The 19,177-nt window shown below is 44.9% G+C and overlaps 1 protein-coding gene across 1 annotated transcript in view; it reads left to right on the top strand.

The window, feature by feature from the left end:
* The window catches only part of csmd2 (CUB and Sushi multiple domains 2), a 247,752-nt gene that overhangs the window by 152,595 nt on the left and 75,980 nt on the right, over positions 1 to 19,177 (top strand). The window contains exons 24-31 of the mRNA XM_047344263.1: positions 816 to 985; positions 1,549 to 1,705; positions 1,898 to 2,089; positions 6,277 to 6,403; positions 14,805 to 15,007; positions 15,188 to 15,379; positions 16,682 to 16,820; positions 16,947 to 17,134. Coding sequence (XP_047200219.1) covers positions 816 to 985; positions 1,549 to 1,705; positions 1,898 to 2,089; positions 6,277 to 6,403; positions 14,805 to 15,007; positions 15,188 to 15,379; positions 16,682 to 16,820; positions 16,947 to 17,134 — 1,368 coding nt within the window. The remainder of the gene's footprint in view (positions 1 to 815; positions 986 to 1,548; positions 1,706 to 1,897; positions 2,090 to 6,276; positions 6,404 to 14,804; positions 15,008 to 15,187; positions 15,380 to 16,681; positions 16,821 to 16,946; positions 17,135 to 19,177) is intronic.

Raw genomic sequence — 19,177 nt, 5'->3', positions numbered from 1 at the left:
AACTCAGAAAGTAATTTGTAGGCATTAAGCTTTCAACACTGCGTCGGAAACAAGTAATTACAGTTGAAGTCATACACATTTTCAAGTCACACCAAATAATTCCTGATATTTTTCTCGTTTCTTTTTCAGTTTTTTTACGCTCCTGTGAAATACAAAACGGCAAAAAAATGTATTAACATTCAGTCGACTGCCTCGTTTTTCTTTCTATAGTATTGTAGCGTTCAGTTTTTTTTCCCCTCTTAGATGAATCCAGACCTTTAGAGGATGACAGTCATGACATATTTCTTCCTTTTCACACATCTACTATATTCAGCCTTATATCAGAAACTTGATACCTCTCTATACTCCCCCCCCTCCGAGCAGACCTCACCTCATCTTACCCTGCCGCACTCGTGAAGCTCACATTCTGCGCACAATAGTGGTCATTTCAATTCTCTCTGATATGTTTTCTATGGAATCCCACCCTCCTCGCTTTTTGTCACTCTCTCCCTGATTCGATTCAGGGAAAAAAGGTGATTTTCAAATAGAGCCGACACCGCTGTTAATCATATTCAGATTGCGGTGTGATTATGATGATGTGCCACTCAACATTCAGGTGCAGTCAGTGGCCATATCCCCTCTCTCCATCCCCTCTCCCGTCTCCCTCTGCATGACGGCATGAATAAGTTCCCTCTGAGTTTCAAACATATAGCGATTGACATGTCCTCTGCTCTCTCCAACACCACCACCACCACCACCTCCTCTTCTTCCCTTCCTCTCTCCTCCTCTCTCTTCTTCTGTCTGTCTCTTGCTACGCTCCCTCTCTTTTTCTCTAGCTGAATGCGGCTCATCCGTGACGGGCATGCAAGGGGTGCTGCTCTCACCCAACTACCCCGGCTACTATGGCAACAATCACGAGTGCATCTACTCCATCCAAACGCAGCCCGGCAAAGGCATCCAGCTCCGGGCGCGGGACTTCAGACTGGAGGAGGATGACATGCTCAAAGTGAGTGGGTTGGGAGAGATACACCCTCTCTCCGTAGCTGCATGTCAATTCAGGGGCTGCGTCCTTGGGAGGCTGAACCCAAATAAGATGGTCTGGGATGATCATGCTTGCCATGATAGGCGCCACCAGCTCGTCTTGCCTTGAATGCTGTTGCCTAGCAACAGAGGCGAATTTGAACATGACGGGAAAGTTTTAATGCCCCTTGATTTTTACAAAATGTGCGTCGCGTTATCTGTTCTGTTGAGTTGAAGCGTGACACTCAAACGCTGGACGTCTCGTCATTTGCCGGCACCATTACCTCTTTGAAAAGCGGTTTGTCACCGAAGCGCAATGAATCCTGGGATTGGTCGACCCAGGTACGAACCAACCATTGGAGCCTGCGTTTCTCTGGGATGGAAGGTTAGGATCGGTCTTCAAATGCAACGTGCAAAGGATACGGCCCCTGAATTGAGAAGCAGCCTGGTTAGCATTTCTATGTGTGCATAACTGATCATCTTAATTCCTCCCACTCTCTCTCTCTCTCTCTCTCTCTCTCTCTCTCTCTCTCTCTCTCTCCCTCACAGGTCTTTGACGGCAGCAGCAACAACGCTCGGCTGCTGGGGCTGTTTACAGGCAGCGAGCTGCTCGACACAACCCTGAACTCCACCTCCAGCTCCATGTGGCTGGAGTTCATCAGCAACACAGATAACACCAGTAAAGGCTTTGAGCTGCACTTCACTAGTGAGTAACGCTGTCTTCCTTCCAAACAAACGCACCCGCCTTACTTTACATTTCGTATTTACAGCCAATCTTAAATCTGCTAATTCATTGTTGTCTTCTTGTTTCCTCTGCCACATAAATATCCCCTTAACGCATTCTTATCCGATTCCCTCCTAATACTTGTTTGGTTCCCTCTCCCACTCTCTTCTCAAGGTTTTGAGCTGGTGAAGTGTGAGGACCCAGGTGTTCCCCAGTTTGGCTACAAGAAGGAGGACAAAGGTCACTTTGCAGGGAGCTCCGTGTCGTACAGCTGTGACCCGGGCTACACTCTGAAAGGCCCCGAGGCGCTCACCTGCCTGAGGGGGGAGAGGAGGGCATGGGACAGGCCCCTCCCGATCTGCTTTGGTGAGTCCGATGCTCTTCTAAAGCTGCTTTCTGACATGTACTGAACTCCGGATAATCTCCTTACATTCTCCGGCGGGAGAACGCAAATGTCCAAGTAAGAGGCTGCCGACGTTCTCTTAAAGAAAATCCAGATAATGTCCGAATGAGCCCATGTGAGAACACAGCGAAAGATTGGGGGGGGGCATGTTGATAATGTTTCTAACCAAATTAAAACAAATAAAAGATGACAAATATCTCCTGAGGCAGTGCCATACACTTTGGATGCTGCTGATTGGCTCTTGCATTCTAGTTCCTTTGTTATCTCAGTGTTGCATTGTCTAATGTCCATCGCTACAGTTGGATTTTATGGGGGGGCCTTCTTGAGATCAGTGAAGATCTGAGGGGGGACACGTGAGGGGAGGAGGGTGTGACAATGTGGGCGACCTGGGCGGCCGTGTCAAACCTTTACATGTAGAGTGTAGGCTATTTGAAAGGTAAACAGGCATTTAATGACCCAAATGCAAAAGGTTTATATGTTTTATACATATATAAACTATATATATTCATCGTTATGATTCTGATTAAAATGCATGAACGCGTGGGCGGCAATTTAATCTTGCAGCAGGCCAGCTTGTACCCAAAGAGCGTCCACACTGTCGGTAGTTTAATGGTAAACAACTCATCAAGCTCTATAGGGCATTTTGTTTTTTAAAAAAATCTTTATGTCAAACTAATGAGTCGCTGAAGCTGTCACAGAAATGTAGGGAAGCAGAAGTGTAAATTAGCATAAAATGGAAATACTCAAGTAAAGTGCTTCAGAACTATTTTTGTTGTAGTCCATGACTAAATGTAGTAATGTCAGGCACATTATGGGATGTTATGGAATGTAATGTTGATAGTTATTCTGCACCATCCCGTGTACCTACATCATTGATATATAATTCTGTAAAGTGTAATTTCCCAAACCGCATGAGAATATGCTGAATCTGTAGGGGAGGGACAAGGTGTTAGGGTCAGGAGTCTCTGACCAAACATGAAGACAGCTTTTATTAGAGATCAGGCAAAATGTCAAAGTATCACTGTTTGTGTTTCGTGAGGGCAAACGTTTGACTCATGATAAAAGAAAATAGTCGTCCTTCAACAGTGTACGGCAAACAGTCGACGGCGTCTTGGCCTGCAAAGCCACTGTCTATGCCAGAAGTGCCAGCATATCAGCCGTCGTCCCCTGAGGCAAATTCTTTGCCGAGATTGTGTTATGTTAAAGTCCATCAACTTGTAAGGTTATGTAAAATAGCAGTGTTGTATAACATTACAATACAGTATTCGTTAGCGGTTGCTTGACTGTCTGGCACATCACCGCTAATCCAAACCCCGTTTTCTTTTTTGAAGGAAAGAAAAAAAAAATCTGACCTAGTTCCTTCTCCGACAACAATGTGAATACGCTGCTGCAGGTTTAAAGGAGCTGTGAGGATTGTTTTTTTTTTAGCGATGCTATTTTGGGGATATTCATTTGGTTGCTTTCCCAGCACCTTATTCAGTGCGTTATCTCCTCAGAAATGATTGTTTGCTGCGTAGCTCGTCATCTTCATATTGCATCATGCAGGCAAAGTCCCCCCCCTTTTTGTTTTACTATACTGACATTTCTTATATTTACAACACACCAACGCTCATGGGCAGGTGCTTAACCCTGACCTCTCCGAGCTGAGCAGACTTCCACAATTAACTCTGAATCAAACCTTTCTCCATAAAAGTTAAAGAGACGGTGCATCCATCTGATTTGAGTTCATCCCCCGTTAACCTGCTGAGCTTTATTTTCAGAATGATTAAAACCATGAACACGGTAAATGTGGAGTCATGGTAACAAACCCAAAGCAATTTTTTCATTTTTTTTTTGCATCTTCTGCTTCTTGGTGACATCCTTGACAGAGACTCTCAGAAACCAGTCGCGAGCTCGGTAAGGAAAGCGGGCAGAACGGTGCCCTGTAACATCAGCCAAGGTGATTAGAATAATATTGCTCGGCTCCCCTTTCATCCCAGACTGACAGGTAATTTCATGTCTGGGGTATAAACAACATTCATGCATTCTGTGTATCTCCGAACGCGTTTGTCCTCGCCGTGCCCCTTCTTCTGCAGATGATAGCCCGGCAGACAGAGTGAATTTCGGGACTGCTTGTGTTTGTAATGGTGGGATTATTTTCCAGCAGCAGGGACACGCCGAACACAGATGAAAGGTGGTGCGGCATCCGGGGGAGGGAGGGAGGGAGGGAGGGAGGATGGAATTTGAGTTGAAAACAGCGGAGAGAGTTGACGTCCTGAAAGTCACAGAGGAGGGAGGTTGCAAGGTTGAATCCCTGAGCAGGCCGGGCACTAAGGTGTTTACAGGGTTGTGTTTTATTTACACTTAAAATCAACCTGTTTATCCAGTGTAAAGAACTGCTTTTAAGTGTTTTCTATATAACTTCACATTTCCACACATTAATGTCAAACCAACATTACATATGATTCTCAAGGGTCTAAGGGTCATCAGTTGGATGAACTTGTTTCACTTAAACAGCTCGAACTTAGAAAGTAAAACCTGATTGGCCGTTTTACTATGGAACAACTTGAAAAATAACAAATAGAAAATACTTATATAAAGTAATACCTTAAGACTAAAGGCCTTTGTACATCATTCAGAGGCCAATTTGAACACACAAATTGCCGTCCTCCTTTTCTTCCTTTTGAGACATTTAAAGCAAATATCTTTAAAATCGTGTCTGGAACAAAGCATTTACTCTGTTTACAATAAGTGTGTGTTTACGTGGGCGAGTGTGAGGTTTTTAGGAGTTTATGCTTTGACAGCAAAAATGATCGGAGGCCAACTCCGGTGATTATTGCTGTTTAGACGTATAATGATGGTGGTGAGGGGGAGAGAGAGGAGGAGAAAAGAGGGAAGGAAAAACAAAAGAGAGACCGCAGACAAGGGGAACGGGCGTTTGTTAAATGAAAGGTGTCAAAATGTTTACGTCTGTGCACGGAAAACAACAGCTCGTCCCTGTCGAACCCTCTGTCTGCGTTTTATGGTAATCCAGTTAGTTCCTATACTTCCCTCTTGCCAGTCTGTGGGTGTGTGTGTTTGGGTACAGAGCTCGCTCGACACACAGATGGATTTCACCGCCGTCGTCATCGCCATCATCATCAGTATGATTCCTAGACCTCCGTTTCTTCTCCCGTTTTTTTTTTGAAGGAGCTATTTTCCTCTCAGGGCGAAGAAAAGCAGCACTCTCACCCTCCTCCTGTCAGCTGAGATGGCCTCAGAGTGCGAACAAAAACACTTCAAACCCGATGTTGTCGAGGAACCTTTTCTCTCATTTCTTTCCATTCACATTTTTGGATTAGGGCGCTAGGTGGATAATTGAAGGGGGCCTGACAATTGCTTTTCAGCGTCAGATCATTTCTGATGGCAATTCATCACTTCAGGCTGAAAAAGAACCCCTCCCTTCCTTGAACAGTTTTTGACAAAATATTTTGGCAGCTGATTTGACCTCGTGGTGTCCTAGATGTAGCTTGTTAAACCATGTTAAACCGTGACATGAGACTCCAACCATCCTCTTGACTACTAGGAGTACTACAGTGACACCGGCAAACATGCTCAGTGTCCTCTGGTGATTCATGACAACTCCTCCTCCGTGCTGTTATGATCTATCGCCTTTCACATTGCCCAGTAGATACTAATATCAGCTCCCATTACGGCAACCGTGCTTCTGTTCCGCGCCCGCAACCGCCGCGCGCGCTGGAATATCCGAACCTGACTTGATATATTGGATGTTGTGTTGTTCAGTCAACGAGCCCATCAGTTTTCAAAGGCAACGAGATGAGATCATCGTTGAGACGGCGATTTTGCCGTCGCTGAGCCAAGAAAAGACATATATATATTAAAGTGCATTGAGTTGGCTGCTCTCCCTCCTTCTCCAGATGCAAACAAGAACACATCATGTTTGAGTGTATGGCTGCTATGTCAGTAATTAATAACGATGAGTGGAAAGCGATGTGAAGCACTTTACTGGAAGTGGCATGATGCAGTTCCTGGTATGCCGGTTCCTGGTATATCCTCGCCGCCTCTGCTTATTAATTGGACTTTAAGAGCATTGACGAGCTTTCATTTTGCTTTCACTCGCTCTCCTTGTTCGCCTCAGTAAATCTCTCTGTCTGTTCTCTTTTTTCCCCAGCGGAGTGCGGGGGCACCATCAAGGATGAGCCTTCCGGTCGTATCCTGTCTCCGGGCTACCCAGCTCCCTATGAGCACAACCTGCACTGTATGTGGAGCATCGAGGCCGCCCCTGGAAGCACTATTAGGTTTGAGAAACACTCCTTTGTTTCCTTTTTCATGCTTTCTAGGTTCCTGATTACACTGTTTTTTTTTTTTTCTTCCCACCAGCCTTTCTTTCAATCTACCACCTTTCAATATACTTCCAATTTAGCCCCCCCTTTTTTGCAGTGGTATTCATCACTTTCACAGGCTGCTGTGTAATCAATCTTCGGTCAGCTGCTGGTTGGCCAGTGGTTGAGTTACTACTGAGTGAGGGGAAATGCCACATTAGACCCTCCAGCTTTTAGACGACACCAAAGAAAGTCAAGTGCTCCAAGCAAACTCTGGCTTACAGACGTTACAGCCTTTACTTTCCTGAACTTGATGAAATGTGAGCCGGCGAGATCCTGCAATGGTTTTTGGCTCAGGGTGGCGGTTGATACCTTTTGTTAGCCAATTTAATCCACTCGAGTTCGTGCTCTAGCACTGTATTTATTTATTGTCGTATATATCGAGTTGGACTTGTACAGGTGCTTTAGTTGCTCATGAGAGGCAGAGTTACGGTGGCATCACAGCAAAACAGACAACGGTCCATCGTCCAAACTGCATCCTGTGGAATCTATGGATGCTTCCAAGACTTTGGGGTATTGTGGTATGTTGAGTGTTGTCATGGGCTGTGCAAGGATATGGATTCCTGTTTGGTCTCACCCTACAGAGAAAATGGGCTCATGTCATGTAACAGTCAGCAGATCCCCCATAATGTGTTTTATTAAGTCCAGCTTTTAAACTATTGACTTTTCATGAATTTCAGGGAAAACGATCTGCCCTCCTGCTCTCTTTGCATAACCTCTGCATGCATTTGTTTATTCCTATTTTGTAATCCATACATCGAAATAACCAATAACAGTCCATCCATTAATGATTGCAAACGTGCTCGGTGCGCTCCGTCCTGTGGTTTCCAGGGGACAGAACTGACATGTAAAGTGTACTTGAAGGGATTGTGCTCAGGGCGCAGTGCTCTCACAGAGACTGCAGTTAAATCCTTGAGTACATGTGTAGAAGCAGAAAACGTGTGAAAGAGGCAGAGAACACAATAGATGGTTTAAGTGGGAGGGCTGTAATCTCTTCTCTTTATAAATTGGATTAACTTTCACGTTCATAATTGAACATTATGTATTCACAACATACATGTTGTGTCTATAGACGTCATTCTCCGACACAAGTGTTTGATATCTGTTGTAAAGAATGTAGCAGACTTTTGGTTTCAGTACTGGTAACGCTCTGTAATGCTCTAAATGCCGCCATCTTTAGTATTCGGTTGTTTCAGGTGCTTTTTAGGTCCAAAGCATCACAATGCATATACGAAGACTTTATGACTGCACTGTATATAGTTTTCGGTCCACTGCACCTCAGAGTTCTGAATCCATTATACATTTAGGTTGGCTCATCTGCATGGATGTATTGGAGTGTGGATGTTGTCTCATAACTCGCGCATCTGACATTCCCAGGTCCCCCAAGAGTGTTAGTTTAGGTTCATTAGTGCCTTCTCTGCATTTGGGTCCCAGGCATTCCTCTGCAAGGTACGCTCCATATCCATGCCTTTGATCCTACCCACGCAAATTCATTATTGAGGGGAATTTGCAATGCATTAGCTCAGGGATTCCTTGTGTATCGCATGCTGCAGATGAAGGTAGCACACTAATCAAACCACGCTGGGTCTGCGCGAGACCAGGAGTCGTGCCGTGCGACAGAAGACATCTAAAATGCCGATGGACTGGTTTGCTGAGAGTTATTGACAGAAGTATATGGGTGGGAGGGAGAGAGCGGAATGCAGCCATAAAGAGATAATAACAAGATAAAAGGAATAGGGATGATAATGGAGGCAACGATCCATTTCACCAATGGAACATTGAGTAGGTACTCCTACAGAGATCAAATGAGGGATTTAGGGCACATGGTACACTGCACAATGAAGCCATATTTATTCATCTTAAAAATTGGTATTTAGCATTAAGCAAGAAGCTTACTTGAGAGCTGCGGGGTTTTAAAATGTGGTGATGAAGTGGGGTTTATAATGCATGTGCTGTTTAGACCGACTGCTGTTCACAAGGCACCAATAGGACTAAGACAGTGTGTGCAGAGCAGAGAGACCTTATAAGGTGTTATAAGGTGCATGGTGGAACTTTTCCTCGAGTACATTACAGTGGAGCTGCATAAATCCTCATTTATTGATTTGCTTTGTTTGTTTTTTTTTAATCTCCACACACACCCGGACTACACTTAAACCAGTACACATATCACTCATATTTAAATGTTCAACCAAAAAACTCACTGGTATAGTAAAGCCGTTTATTCAAGGAACACCTTTACCCCTGCATGCAATGATCCAATCAGCGAATCATGCGGCAGCACGGCAATCAATGAAATCATGCAGATACAGGGTAGGTCAAGAGATTCAGGTAATGCTCACAGCTCTTATCGGAATGGGGAATAAGGACTTTGACCATGGCATGATTGTTAGTGCCAGATTAGCTGGTTAGAGTGTTTCCGAAGCTGCCAATCTCCTCGGATGAAAAAGTGTCGATGAGAGTTCCGAGAAGAATGGCCGGACTGGATGAAGCTGACAGAAAGGCTGCGGTAACTCCGGTAACCGCTCTCTGGAAATGCGTAGCCTCGTCTGATGAGGCACGCAGGGTCACAATCTGGCATCAGTAGCATGAATCAATGGAGGATATGGGATGGTGGTGGAACAGGAGATTGTCAGCGTTGCTGTTGGCAACTCTGCAGAAATGATGTGAGCAACATAGAAAGTCTCCAACTTCTTCCATGCCACAAAGAACTGAGGTTGTTTTGGCAGCAAAGGGAGTACAGTACTGTTACTGTGTCCTAATACATTTCTTGGTTTGGTGGAATTGCCTCTGAGGAGCACAAGCGTTTCTTTGAAGACATCAACTTTAACGGGAATATAAGCTGTAGGACAAAATGGGAGATAAGGAGAGAATTGTTCAAATATGACAAAATCCCAGCTCTAAAATACAATTTCAAAAAAACCAACAACATTATTTTTGAGGTGGATTTTTTCCTTTCAGGAGACACATACACCACTTTCCCATTTCAGTTCAACACCCATTAGCGCATTTGTCATGCTCTATCTCAAAACCACCCTCAGTCTCAAATGCATATGCACATAAATGTGTATAAAAAGAATTCCATTTCGTGTGTGTGTGTTCGAATGCATGAGTGTGTGTTTCCTTAACCTCTGCTTTTTTTTTCTCTCTGATTCATTTCCCACTTTCACACCTCCTGCCGCCAGAAAGTAATTGGGAACTGTCTTTTATCCGTATGATAGCACAGCTTACACGACATTACATCATGTGCCTCTCAGCACTTGACCTGACCAAAAAAGTGCCGTGAGCACAACTTTATTCAGGTGTCAAAGAGAAGCAGCCCCCCCGCTGCCGCACGCCGGTTACACCGTCTGCTGTGCTCGGTGTGTTTTAAGGTCTCGTGCTGTGGGTGTGTCTCAGTCAGCCTTGATGAATGATCCCACTGGGACGGTCCCACAGAGGCCACATCCACACACGTTGAGGAGGTTGGCTCTCAGCGTCAGATTGGCTTCAAACACGCAATCTCAATTAGACGTGAACGAGCAGGCGGCTGCAAGCGATCGTCACTCTTCTTCCTCATCCCCTCATATCCCAAACACACACACGCACATCCATACAGCACCCCAACATACACACTTGTTTATCATCCTCATACACACACACACACACACCTACTGTGAAGACTCCCCACAGGACTCGTGACTGCAGCTCCACTGCTCTGTATTCATGCCGGAGAGTCTCGTTGCTCCCAATTTCTCTTTATTTCTCTCGTATGAATACAGAACAGTTAAGGCAGAGTCAAAAGAGACCTGAGTAATCTCTTCCATCCCTCTCTTCCCCCGCCTCCTCGCAGCGATTCCTCTGACACTTGATTGAACTGTTTTATCTCATTAAAAGAGGGACAAGTGTAAAGGAGAGCCCTCAGCCGTAAACTTCAAAACACGCCTTTCTATGATTCCGCAAAACGCTAACCGAGCACCGAGACCCACATTTTCCTTTTTCCTTGGTGAGACGTGCAGTAATTCCACTCTTCAAAAAAACCTGTTGTTTAATTCATCCCTTGTGTCCCTCCCCCAAGCCCACCCAACCCCCAAAGCATTTTTTTAAGTGCAGGAGTTAGCTCTAAATCGACTTTGCCCACTGGAAAGTGTTCACTGCTCTCCGTCTTTCCTCTGAAATGAAGTTTGACGACAATCCGTGAAGCTTTTAAACAATTGTGAACTCTAGCACACACACTGCCCTCTCTTCCGCGCAAGATCTAGAGGTAGCCATGGCAGCGGGGTCTCCATCTCCACCGAGAGGATTGGGTGCATCCAACATCTCCAATATGAGTTATATGTGCTAGAATCCACATCTTTTTTTTTCTTTTTTTTTCTATCCCTCTCGCTCTCACTCTTATCATCTCACCGCTGCCACCCTGCCAAGCCTTCGCTCTTGGAAAGTGACAAGGAGAGATACGCCATTAAGATCTTGTATAAAAGGAACCAATTATCCCAACATGCAGCCCACGTCCATCCCATCCATCCGAGCGCTCGGCACAAACCCCCCCCCCCATGCTTCAGAGCTTCCTCTGCTCTCCATCAACCTCTTATCCTCCTGCCATCATCCTCGTCTTCGGGCGGCCGAGTGGCCATGAACGTTGGGCTTGTTTTTTTCGTTTCCTCCCCTCACCTTCTGCTTTCCCCTGGTGCGCTCCTTCCTCTTTCCACCCACCTTTTCCCATCCTCCTTTCAACACTCAAATCTGTGAATAGAACATGATGCCGTGGCAGCCATGAAAGTTGCATTAGAACACGAGACCTCTCAGCATGTCAGCATCAACCATACACGTGATTGGAGCTCGACTCCGACATTGTTCATGCAAATCCCCAGGCCCGTCCTCTATGCTCACTCACACCCTCAATGCTGTGTGCGTACACACATGTGAGCACGCCGGCTGCACATATGCAGATTCATATTCTCCGCGGGATGGTACACACCTGTACATGTATTACAAAACATGCTGTTTTTGTTTTATTCATGGTGGCAAATCCTGCGAAACGCCTCGGTGTCTCCTGTCTAGAGTGTGGGGAGGTGGGGCGTAGGAGGATGGGGGCTGCACACCTGAGGGTTTCACATCAGCATTTGCATGAGGCGCTAACGTGACAGGGTTGGAGGTTTTGAACGTCAACCTTTGGTTGGTGGAAGTGCAGGAGCTAACTCGGACGTTATGAGGTCACAGCCACATCTATCAGAGTTTAATCGTGTTGTTTCTGTAGCTCAACAGGACTTATGTTATGTTATATCTTTTTTTTTGACCGGTTAACTTTTCTAGCAATATTCACCATCACATTCTGGTGTCTGGTCAACAGCAGATTATTTACATCATACTTTTGTTCTACACAGTATGTGTAAATATATCCAGAAAAGATGATGTTTTGATGTATCTAATATAGATGTGATTTAACAAATTACCAGATAAAAACGAAAGCCAAGAAGAACCGCCATCTTCTACTGGTGCATTTCAGGGTCCACCACAACCAGTAGTTGGTCAAGAAAAGCAGGTCGTCCACTAGTGGGTCAGTGATTGAATCCCGGTTGTGTTCTCGGACAAGATACTGCCCCCCCGACCCGTGTGAATGATGTGTGATTAGAACGAAGCCCAGCATACCTGTATTTTGCATTTAAAGCACTGAGTGGATTTTGTATCCACTCTCAATGCTGCCACCACTCTAAACAAACAAAATGATTTTCTTCGCTAACTTTTAATTGACCACAAACTTCAGGGTTTGATTCTCTGTGCCTCAGAGAAAACACAGTTGTGAGTCTTTTAATTCAAGCGCGGGGGCCCCCCAGCATACTCAGGATATGTAAATAGATAGAGCCTGCTCTGTTTTCTATCTCCTCCAACATGTTCTATTTATTAGTTTTATGTTGCTTTCCATTTGCAATTTTACAGATTGTATTGAGCTTCGAATGATAACTGTATACTGCAAGGCATCTTCAGTGCTTCCATGAATATAAGCAATAGAGCTGTATGCAGGTTGGAAACATGTGATGCGCTGCTTCACACAGATAAGGAGGTTAATGTGTGCACTGTATGCACGCATGTCTCTGCTCCCTCAGCCGCTTTGCAGGCGCGGATGCTCATGTTCGAGTGTGTAATGCATCACACCCCTTAACTCTACCTATCAGTGCACATTTGTGTGGATGTGCTGGATCGCCTGTCGGCATCTGTTTGTTTTTTCCCCATGCACTTCGCTCACAAGCGCAGCGACAGGACTTGTCAAGTAGGTTACGTACAGTATCCACACGCACAGCCCATTGTTGAGTGGCCCCTGGCTGCAGCTCGCACATCAGACGGTATGGAAATCAGAGTCTGACACCAATTATGCAGAGATGGTGGGAACGTGTTGCTAAAACCCGACGTATCGGTGGGTTGCTGTTTCTTCTCTGCATCATCCCTGGCTCAAGGCTCTGTGTGTGTGTGTGTGCAGAGCGATGAGGACACTAACAGCACACAAAGTGCCATGATTTCCTCTGGATGACTGGGGAAGAGATCACCATTCAACTCATTGAATGTGAAATGGTATTTTGAGTAAATGACCACTGGACAGGTTTATAATAAGCTGAGCTGGAGCTGGTGGACACAATACTGGAATGTACAGAGGTTCACAGACTTGTCTATTTAAAATAATTAACTTAAGGTCTATTTTATTAAAACAGTTTTATTATTTTATTATAATAATATTATATTATAACAGCAACTTCAGAACATCTCCGGTTGTTTGCATCGAATTAAAAATATTGACACAAGAGGGAGAGTTTCAGGAAAGTGGTTTGAGTAATTAAATTGATTCCATTATAGATTTTCAATTAAACTCACTACATTTGATATGATTGTTCATACCATGGAAGCACAAAAGCCATAATATTTGGATACCTGTGGGTTGATATACTTTCTCACTAAATGCACACAAGACGGAGAATATTTGAATCGTCAGTTATCTTTGGTGTTATGAACTCGAAAAGGAAAAAAAAAACACGTGTTGTGATTGATGCTTTATTTCTGTGTGAAGCAGGTGGATTCAGCTCGACACACTAAAGTGCTTCCTTTACTTTGAACGCACACTCGTCTCAATGCATTCCACTGTATTCTTTTATTTTGACAGCATGCAAGACTTGTCCTTGATCTGTGTTTCAGAGGGAAGCAGAAAATCAAAGATGTCATTTGAATGAGCTTGCATGTTTTTCTTCTTTTTGTATCATGTCTTATATGTATTTGCAAAGAATAAAGAAGCTCAGAAATCTTTCCCTTTATGTTGAGGAGTCCATGTCAACGTCACCCTCAGTCTAAAATACCACCGTCTGTACTTTTAGTCCTGCTGAGCCTGTCGAAAGCGAGTACTTACACAAACTCACATATATGATTTCAAGCAATACATTAGGAGTCCCCTGCACTCAGGCTGACACACGCACATATACACACACACACACACACACACACACACAAATACATATACATGTACACAACCGCAGTGCTTTTCCCATCCAGTGGACTACCAGCTGGCTGACAGCTGTCTCGGCAAGAAGTGAAGGGAAGATACTTTGACAGCATCGTTTTCCTGACGTCTAGACTGAAACTATTAAATGCCGTGGCAGACATGTCTGTTTGACTGACACTGTGGAACATCCATTCAAAGCTGGTCTGTGATTCACTTTGAATGCTGTTTGTTTCCCTCCTTTATACTCGGCCCGGAGTTTTCCTCCGTTCTTATTGTCTCCTTTAATCACATTTTTTATTTGCATTGATTCTTCTAAATCCCCAGCAGTTCCATGTAATGCATTCACTTCCTCCTCCTTGGCTCTAACTATCTTTTTGTATATTTAAGCAATTATGAATTGTATTGCTAAATTGCCTGGATATTATTATTATAATTTTTTTTTTGTTACCTTCTGCTTCTGTTGTTGTTGTCGTTATATCTAATTTTAGTCTCTAAACACAGCAAACACCATCTGAATCCCCAGTCGAACGTTATGTGACAGAACAAATGGAGCCTAGATCTTCCTCTTCAATAAAGCTGTTCATGGAAACACTGTAACGTATTGGTTACAATTAGCCGCGATTAAAAGGATCTAAGATTTGTTTGAACAACATTAAAAAGCTAATAGGAGGTGGTATTCAGAGCCAACCTTTTAATTTCTCTATGGGGAAATAAACCGCTTTTGTTTGCCTGAGGTTGCGCCCTATAAAGGCTGAATTGTGAGGGGACATGCGTGAGGGTTAAAGTGTAAATTCAGAGGGAGTGTTGTCTCCCAGCTGTCATGGCGTCTGAACCGTCTCTTCTGTGTCTTTTCAACAGTCTGCACTTCCTGGTCTTCCACACGGAGGAGGTCCACGACGTGCTCCGGATCTGGGACGGGCCCCAGGACGGAGGGGTCCTGCTGCGGGAGCTGAGCGGTTCGATGCTGCCGCCCGACGCTCACAGCACCTTCAACACCGTCAGCCTGCAGTTCACCACCGACTTCTTCACCAGCAAGCAGGGCTTCGCTCTGCAGTTCTCTGGTGAGGAGGAGGGATGATGGGAGGGAGGGAGGTAAAGGAAACGTTGTGTAGAGAGAGAGAGAGAGAAGTCAACACTCGGTGGTTTAATTGTGAACTATGACAATAATATCTTCATCATCTTGTAGCTGAGCATCACTTCCATGTCCTTTCCACTGACTGGGCTCCGTCTTCCTCCTTCAGTCTCCACCGCAACCTCCTGCAATGACCCGGGCATGCCCACTAACGGCACCCGCAGCGGAGACAGCAGGGAGCCCGGGGACCACGTGGCGTTCCAGTGTGATCCTGGCTACATCCTGCAGGGGTTCAACAGGATCACATGCACGGAGATTAACGGCCGCTTCTTCTGGCAGCCGGACCCTCCCACGTGCACAGGTACTCGTATCGCCACACACACACACACACACACACACACACACACACACACACACACACACACACACACACACACACACACACACACACACACACACACACACACACACACACACACACACACACACACACACAGAGTTTTCCACTGTTTCATCAATGCCACAGACTTTTGTTTTGGTCTTGAAATGTTCAAGTGGGGAAGTTAAATAAATACACTGCTGCCATTTTTCAAAACGCCTGAATCGAGACTAATCTTTCAAGATAACAAGATGCATAAGTGAGCTCTCTCATTACGTATGTTTCATAATGGGCAAAGACAGAGGAGAACCGTATAAAAGTAAAAGTTATCATATGAAGTGTATCATCTCTAGAAAACGGTGTAACCTCTCTTGCTGGTCTGACTTTTACCAAAGACGGTGGTAATTCCTAACATGATTACTTAACGGACTCCTTAAGTGAATCTAAAGTGGCAAACCCGATTGCTGTGTTCCCCAGACGTTTTCCCCGCAATCACTGCAGCAGACAGAGATCTGATTATCCCGTTTCCTTAATAACACAGACCACTCAGACAGACTCTTTTTAGTCTCCTATATATTATTTATAGGTCTATACGATCTCACTTGTTGCCGCAAAACAACGTAACGTAGTTAGCCGTGGCAGCTGAGGCCTTTTAATTATCTGCCCTGTTTAATTAGAGCTTAACAGAATTAGTTTCATCGTTTCTTTTTGTGCCGGGCTCGGGCAGTTCAGTTCTCTGACACTTGCGTGTGAGAACGTGCGGGAACCAGTGACAACAGGCATCAGCTCCGTCTCAATTAGGCATCTGTCGCTACAACTTCCTGCAGGGACACCACACAACATGCAGCAGGAGATCATGATGTGGGTTAATTACTGTCATATATTTGCAAACTTTATATTCACAGCCATTCATTTGAGTCTATTTTCCAACACAAACGCTTTTGTTCCTGCTGTTTCATTGTTCCTTCTTCTCACGTTGTTTTTTTATCAGCGGTTGGTTTGAGATGTAGCCCCGCTGCCTGTGCACTTTAACTTTAGACTGTGTATAAAGATGGACGACATGATGACAACATTTCCTGTTTCTTTATCCCTGGGTCTATCAAAATTAAGGGAAAGGACAAATAATGCATATAAAGAACTAATTGAACAAGGTAGACTGAGGCAAATCACTACTTTTAAGTCAACATTTTTTCTCTAATGGGTTTTTTGTTTATATTCAAAAGCTTTCAAATTTGATGTTGGATTTATGACTGTGAATTATAACCAGTTGCTTTCATTTTACAGCTCCGTGTGGTGGGAATCTGACCGGACCTAGCGGGCTGATCCTGTCTCCAGACTACCCTGAGCCTTACCCGCATGGGAGGGAGTGCGACTGGACAGTGTCCGTCACAGAGGACTATGTCATCGCTCTGAGCTTCAACCAGTAAGATCCAACAGCATTTTGATCATTGCTGCCAACCTGCAAATCACAATACTTGTGCTTTAATTCATTCCATGCGTACGGTTGTTACTACTCTCTTACATTATGTTATGTGATGCCTGTTTCTAGGTTCAGCTTGGAGCCCAGTTATGACTTCCTGCATATCTATGACGGGCCGGACTCCCTCAGCCCTTTACTGGGTAGCTTCTACGGCACAGACGTTCCTGAGCGCATCGAGAGCAGCTCCAACACGCTCTTCTTGGCCTTCCGCAGCGACGCCTCCTTAAGCAGCAATGGATTTGTGCTGCAGTACACAGGTGGGTTATTCTTGCTTGCACAACTAACTTTTTGGGGGGGGTGGGAGTACTTTACATTGGAGAAAACTAAATAGGATTTTGTGTGTCCGTGTTTGCGTGTGTTAAATTTTTAATCACTATTTTTTTTGTTTTTTTTCTCAAGTCCATTGTGGATTTTAAATAGAGTATGAGGTTTTATTCCCTGAGCAACTCGTGTTTAAAAAAAAATCTTCCTCTGGCACAGCTAGAATGGATTTAGCCTCTGCTGCTTATCGACCTTGCAGATTGTTTCTTTTTCAACTTTGTCTGTGTCTGGTCCAAAGCGAGCGAGATTACTGGTGTGAAAATTGCCTCAGAGAAAAGAACAGGGTGTCTGCGCCGCGGCGTCCCGATCGCCGCCCTGCCATTTGTGCCGTGGCCTGCTCGGGCGTCACTATTGATCGGCGCCTCCTCTCGTAGCTGACTAACGCAGAGAATTATGAAAATGAAAAGCTGCCAGCATGTGTGCCTAAGCTCTTTGATTAGTGCTTTGCAGCGGCACAAAAGGCTTCTCCAATGAATTAGAGCAAACAGCGTTCTGTTGTCTCATGTCTAAGCTTAGCTGACCGCAGCATGTTGTTCGGGGGGGGACTCTAATTTATTTGCTTACATGTGGCACTCTGTTCTGCACACATGGCACCGAATGATCACAGGCGTTTATAGAGGGGCCAGTTGTTTGCGAGCATACGACATGAGACGTCTGCGTTTCTGTGTTTCAGCCGCTCAGGCCTCAGCGCCTGTATGTTAGAAGCCTTTTCCCTGACAAATATACGGACGCTACAACAAGCTCTAAATTAGACGGGAGTGTCTTCGTTAAGGGATTTGCTTGAGAGAACACTGTTAAATCTTCCTAAATCTCCCAGCCTCAATTAGAGCTGTTTAAGGTATCAGACGTTTAACCAATTCCAGATCGACCCCGGGCTCTTTGTCTCTTGGCCGGTGTCCAGATGGGTTTTCATCTACACAAGCAATTTGAAAGATTTTTTTTGAAAAAGCTACCTGTTCCCGTGCGACAGCCCTCTGATTCATGGACACACAGTCTTTTGTCGGGGCCGCGTTACAGAGTCTACCCCTTAACTCACTCCCAGCACTATTTACTGCAGTGTGTGATACTGTGTGTGTGATACTGTATGGCCAATCTGGTGGAGCAGATGGACCCAGTGTGTGGCTCAGGAAAAAAAACCCTCCCCTCTCCCCGCTTTCAATTCTCCACACTAATGAAGCATAACCAAATAATACATAAGTTACCTCCTCGGCTTCAGACAAACAACATGGCGCGAGAACGCGTTTGGCTGCAGGTTTCGGTTTGCGTTTGGTCAGGGGGGGAAGCGGCGAGTTGACGAGTTGGCACAGCCGGCGTTTGGTCGGGCCGTCAGCCTCTTAACTAAGCAATCGTTATGTGTTTGTGTTTCTGTGTCGCTGGCTCCAGTGGGCAACATGCAGGGAGACAGGGGTTCCATGCCTGAGCCACATTTGAACACACAGACAGAGACATCGACGCCCACACACTGACATCTCTTACTAATCCAATACCTTCAGCGGGTGCCTCGGCTTCACGCTATCAGAGCCCCTTTGAGGATTTTCCCAAACTGTTAATGTCTCTTGTCTGTTTTCTCTCGCAAATGTCACAGGGCAAGGCTTGTTACCTCCGTGTTTGTTTTTTTCTGTTAGTGAGCAGGATTACGAAAATACAAAACCTGGTGGAAGGATGTGAAATAGATCAGGATTTTTGTTCACTTTCTTTACCATTGTGTCTCGTGGCAAAAAGAAAGAGCTACTTCCTATGATCCATTTCCTTCCTCCTCTGTCCACGTCTTCCTCCCTGAGTATCCCTCCTCTCTCTCACTGAGCAAATGAGAAATTAAATGAAAATAAAAAGGTGAAAAATTCGGGCAGCTGAAGATTTGTGCTTTATCAAAATTTCAGAGGAAAGATTCTCACCACACAGAGCTAAAGAAATGTATTTTCTATTAACCTCCATCAGGGAGGTTTTGTATTCATCAGCATTTGTTTGTAAGTTAGCAG

This window comes from Hippoglossus stenolepis, chromosome 17, assembly GCF_022539355.2.
Source record: "Hippoglossus stenolepis isolate QCI-W04-F060 chromosome 17, HSTE1.2, whole genome shotgun sequence".
NCBI lineage: Eukaryota > Metazoa > Chordata > Actinopteri > Pleuronectiformes > Pleuronectidae > Hippoglossus > Hippoglossus stenolepis.
This window is presented reverse-complemented; position numbering and strand designations above follow the sequence as displayed.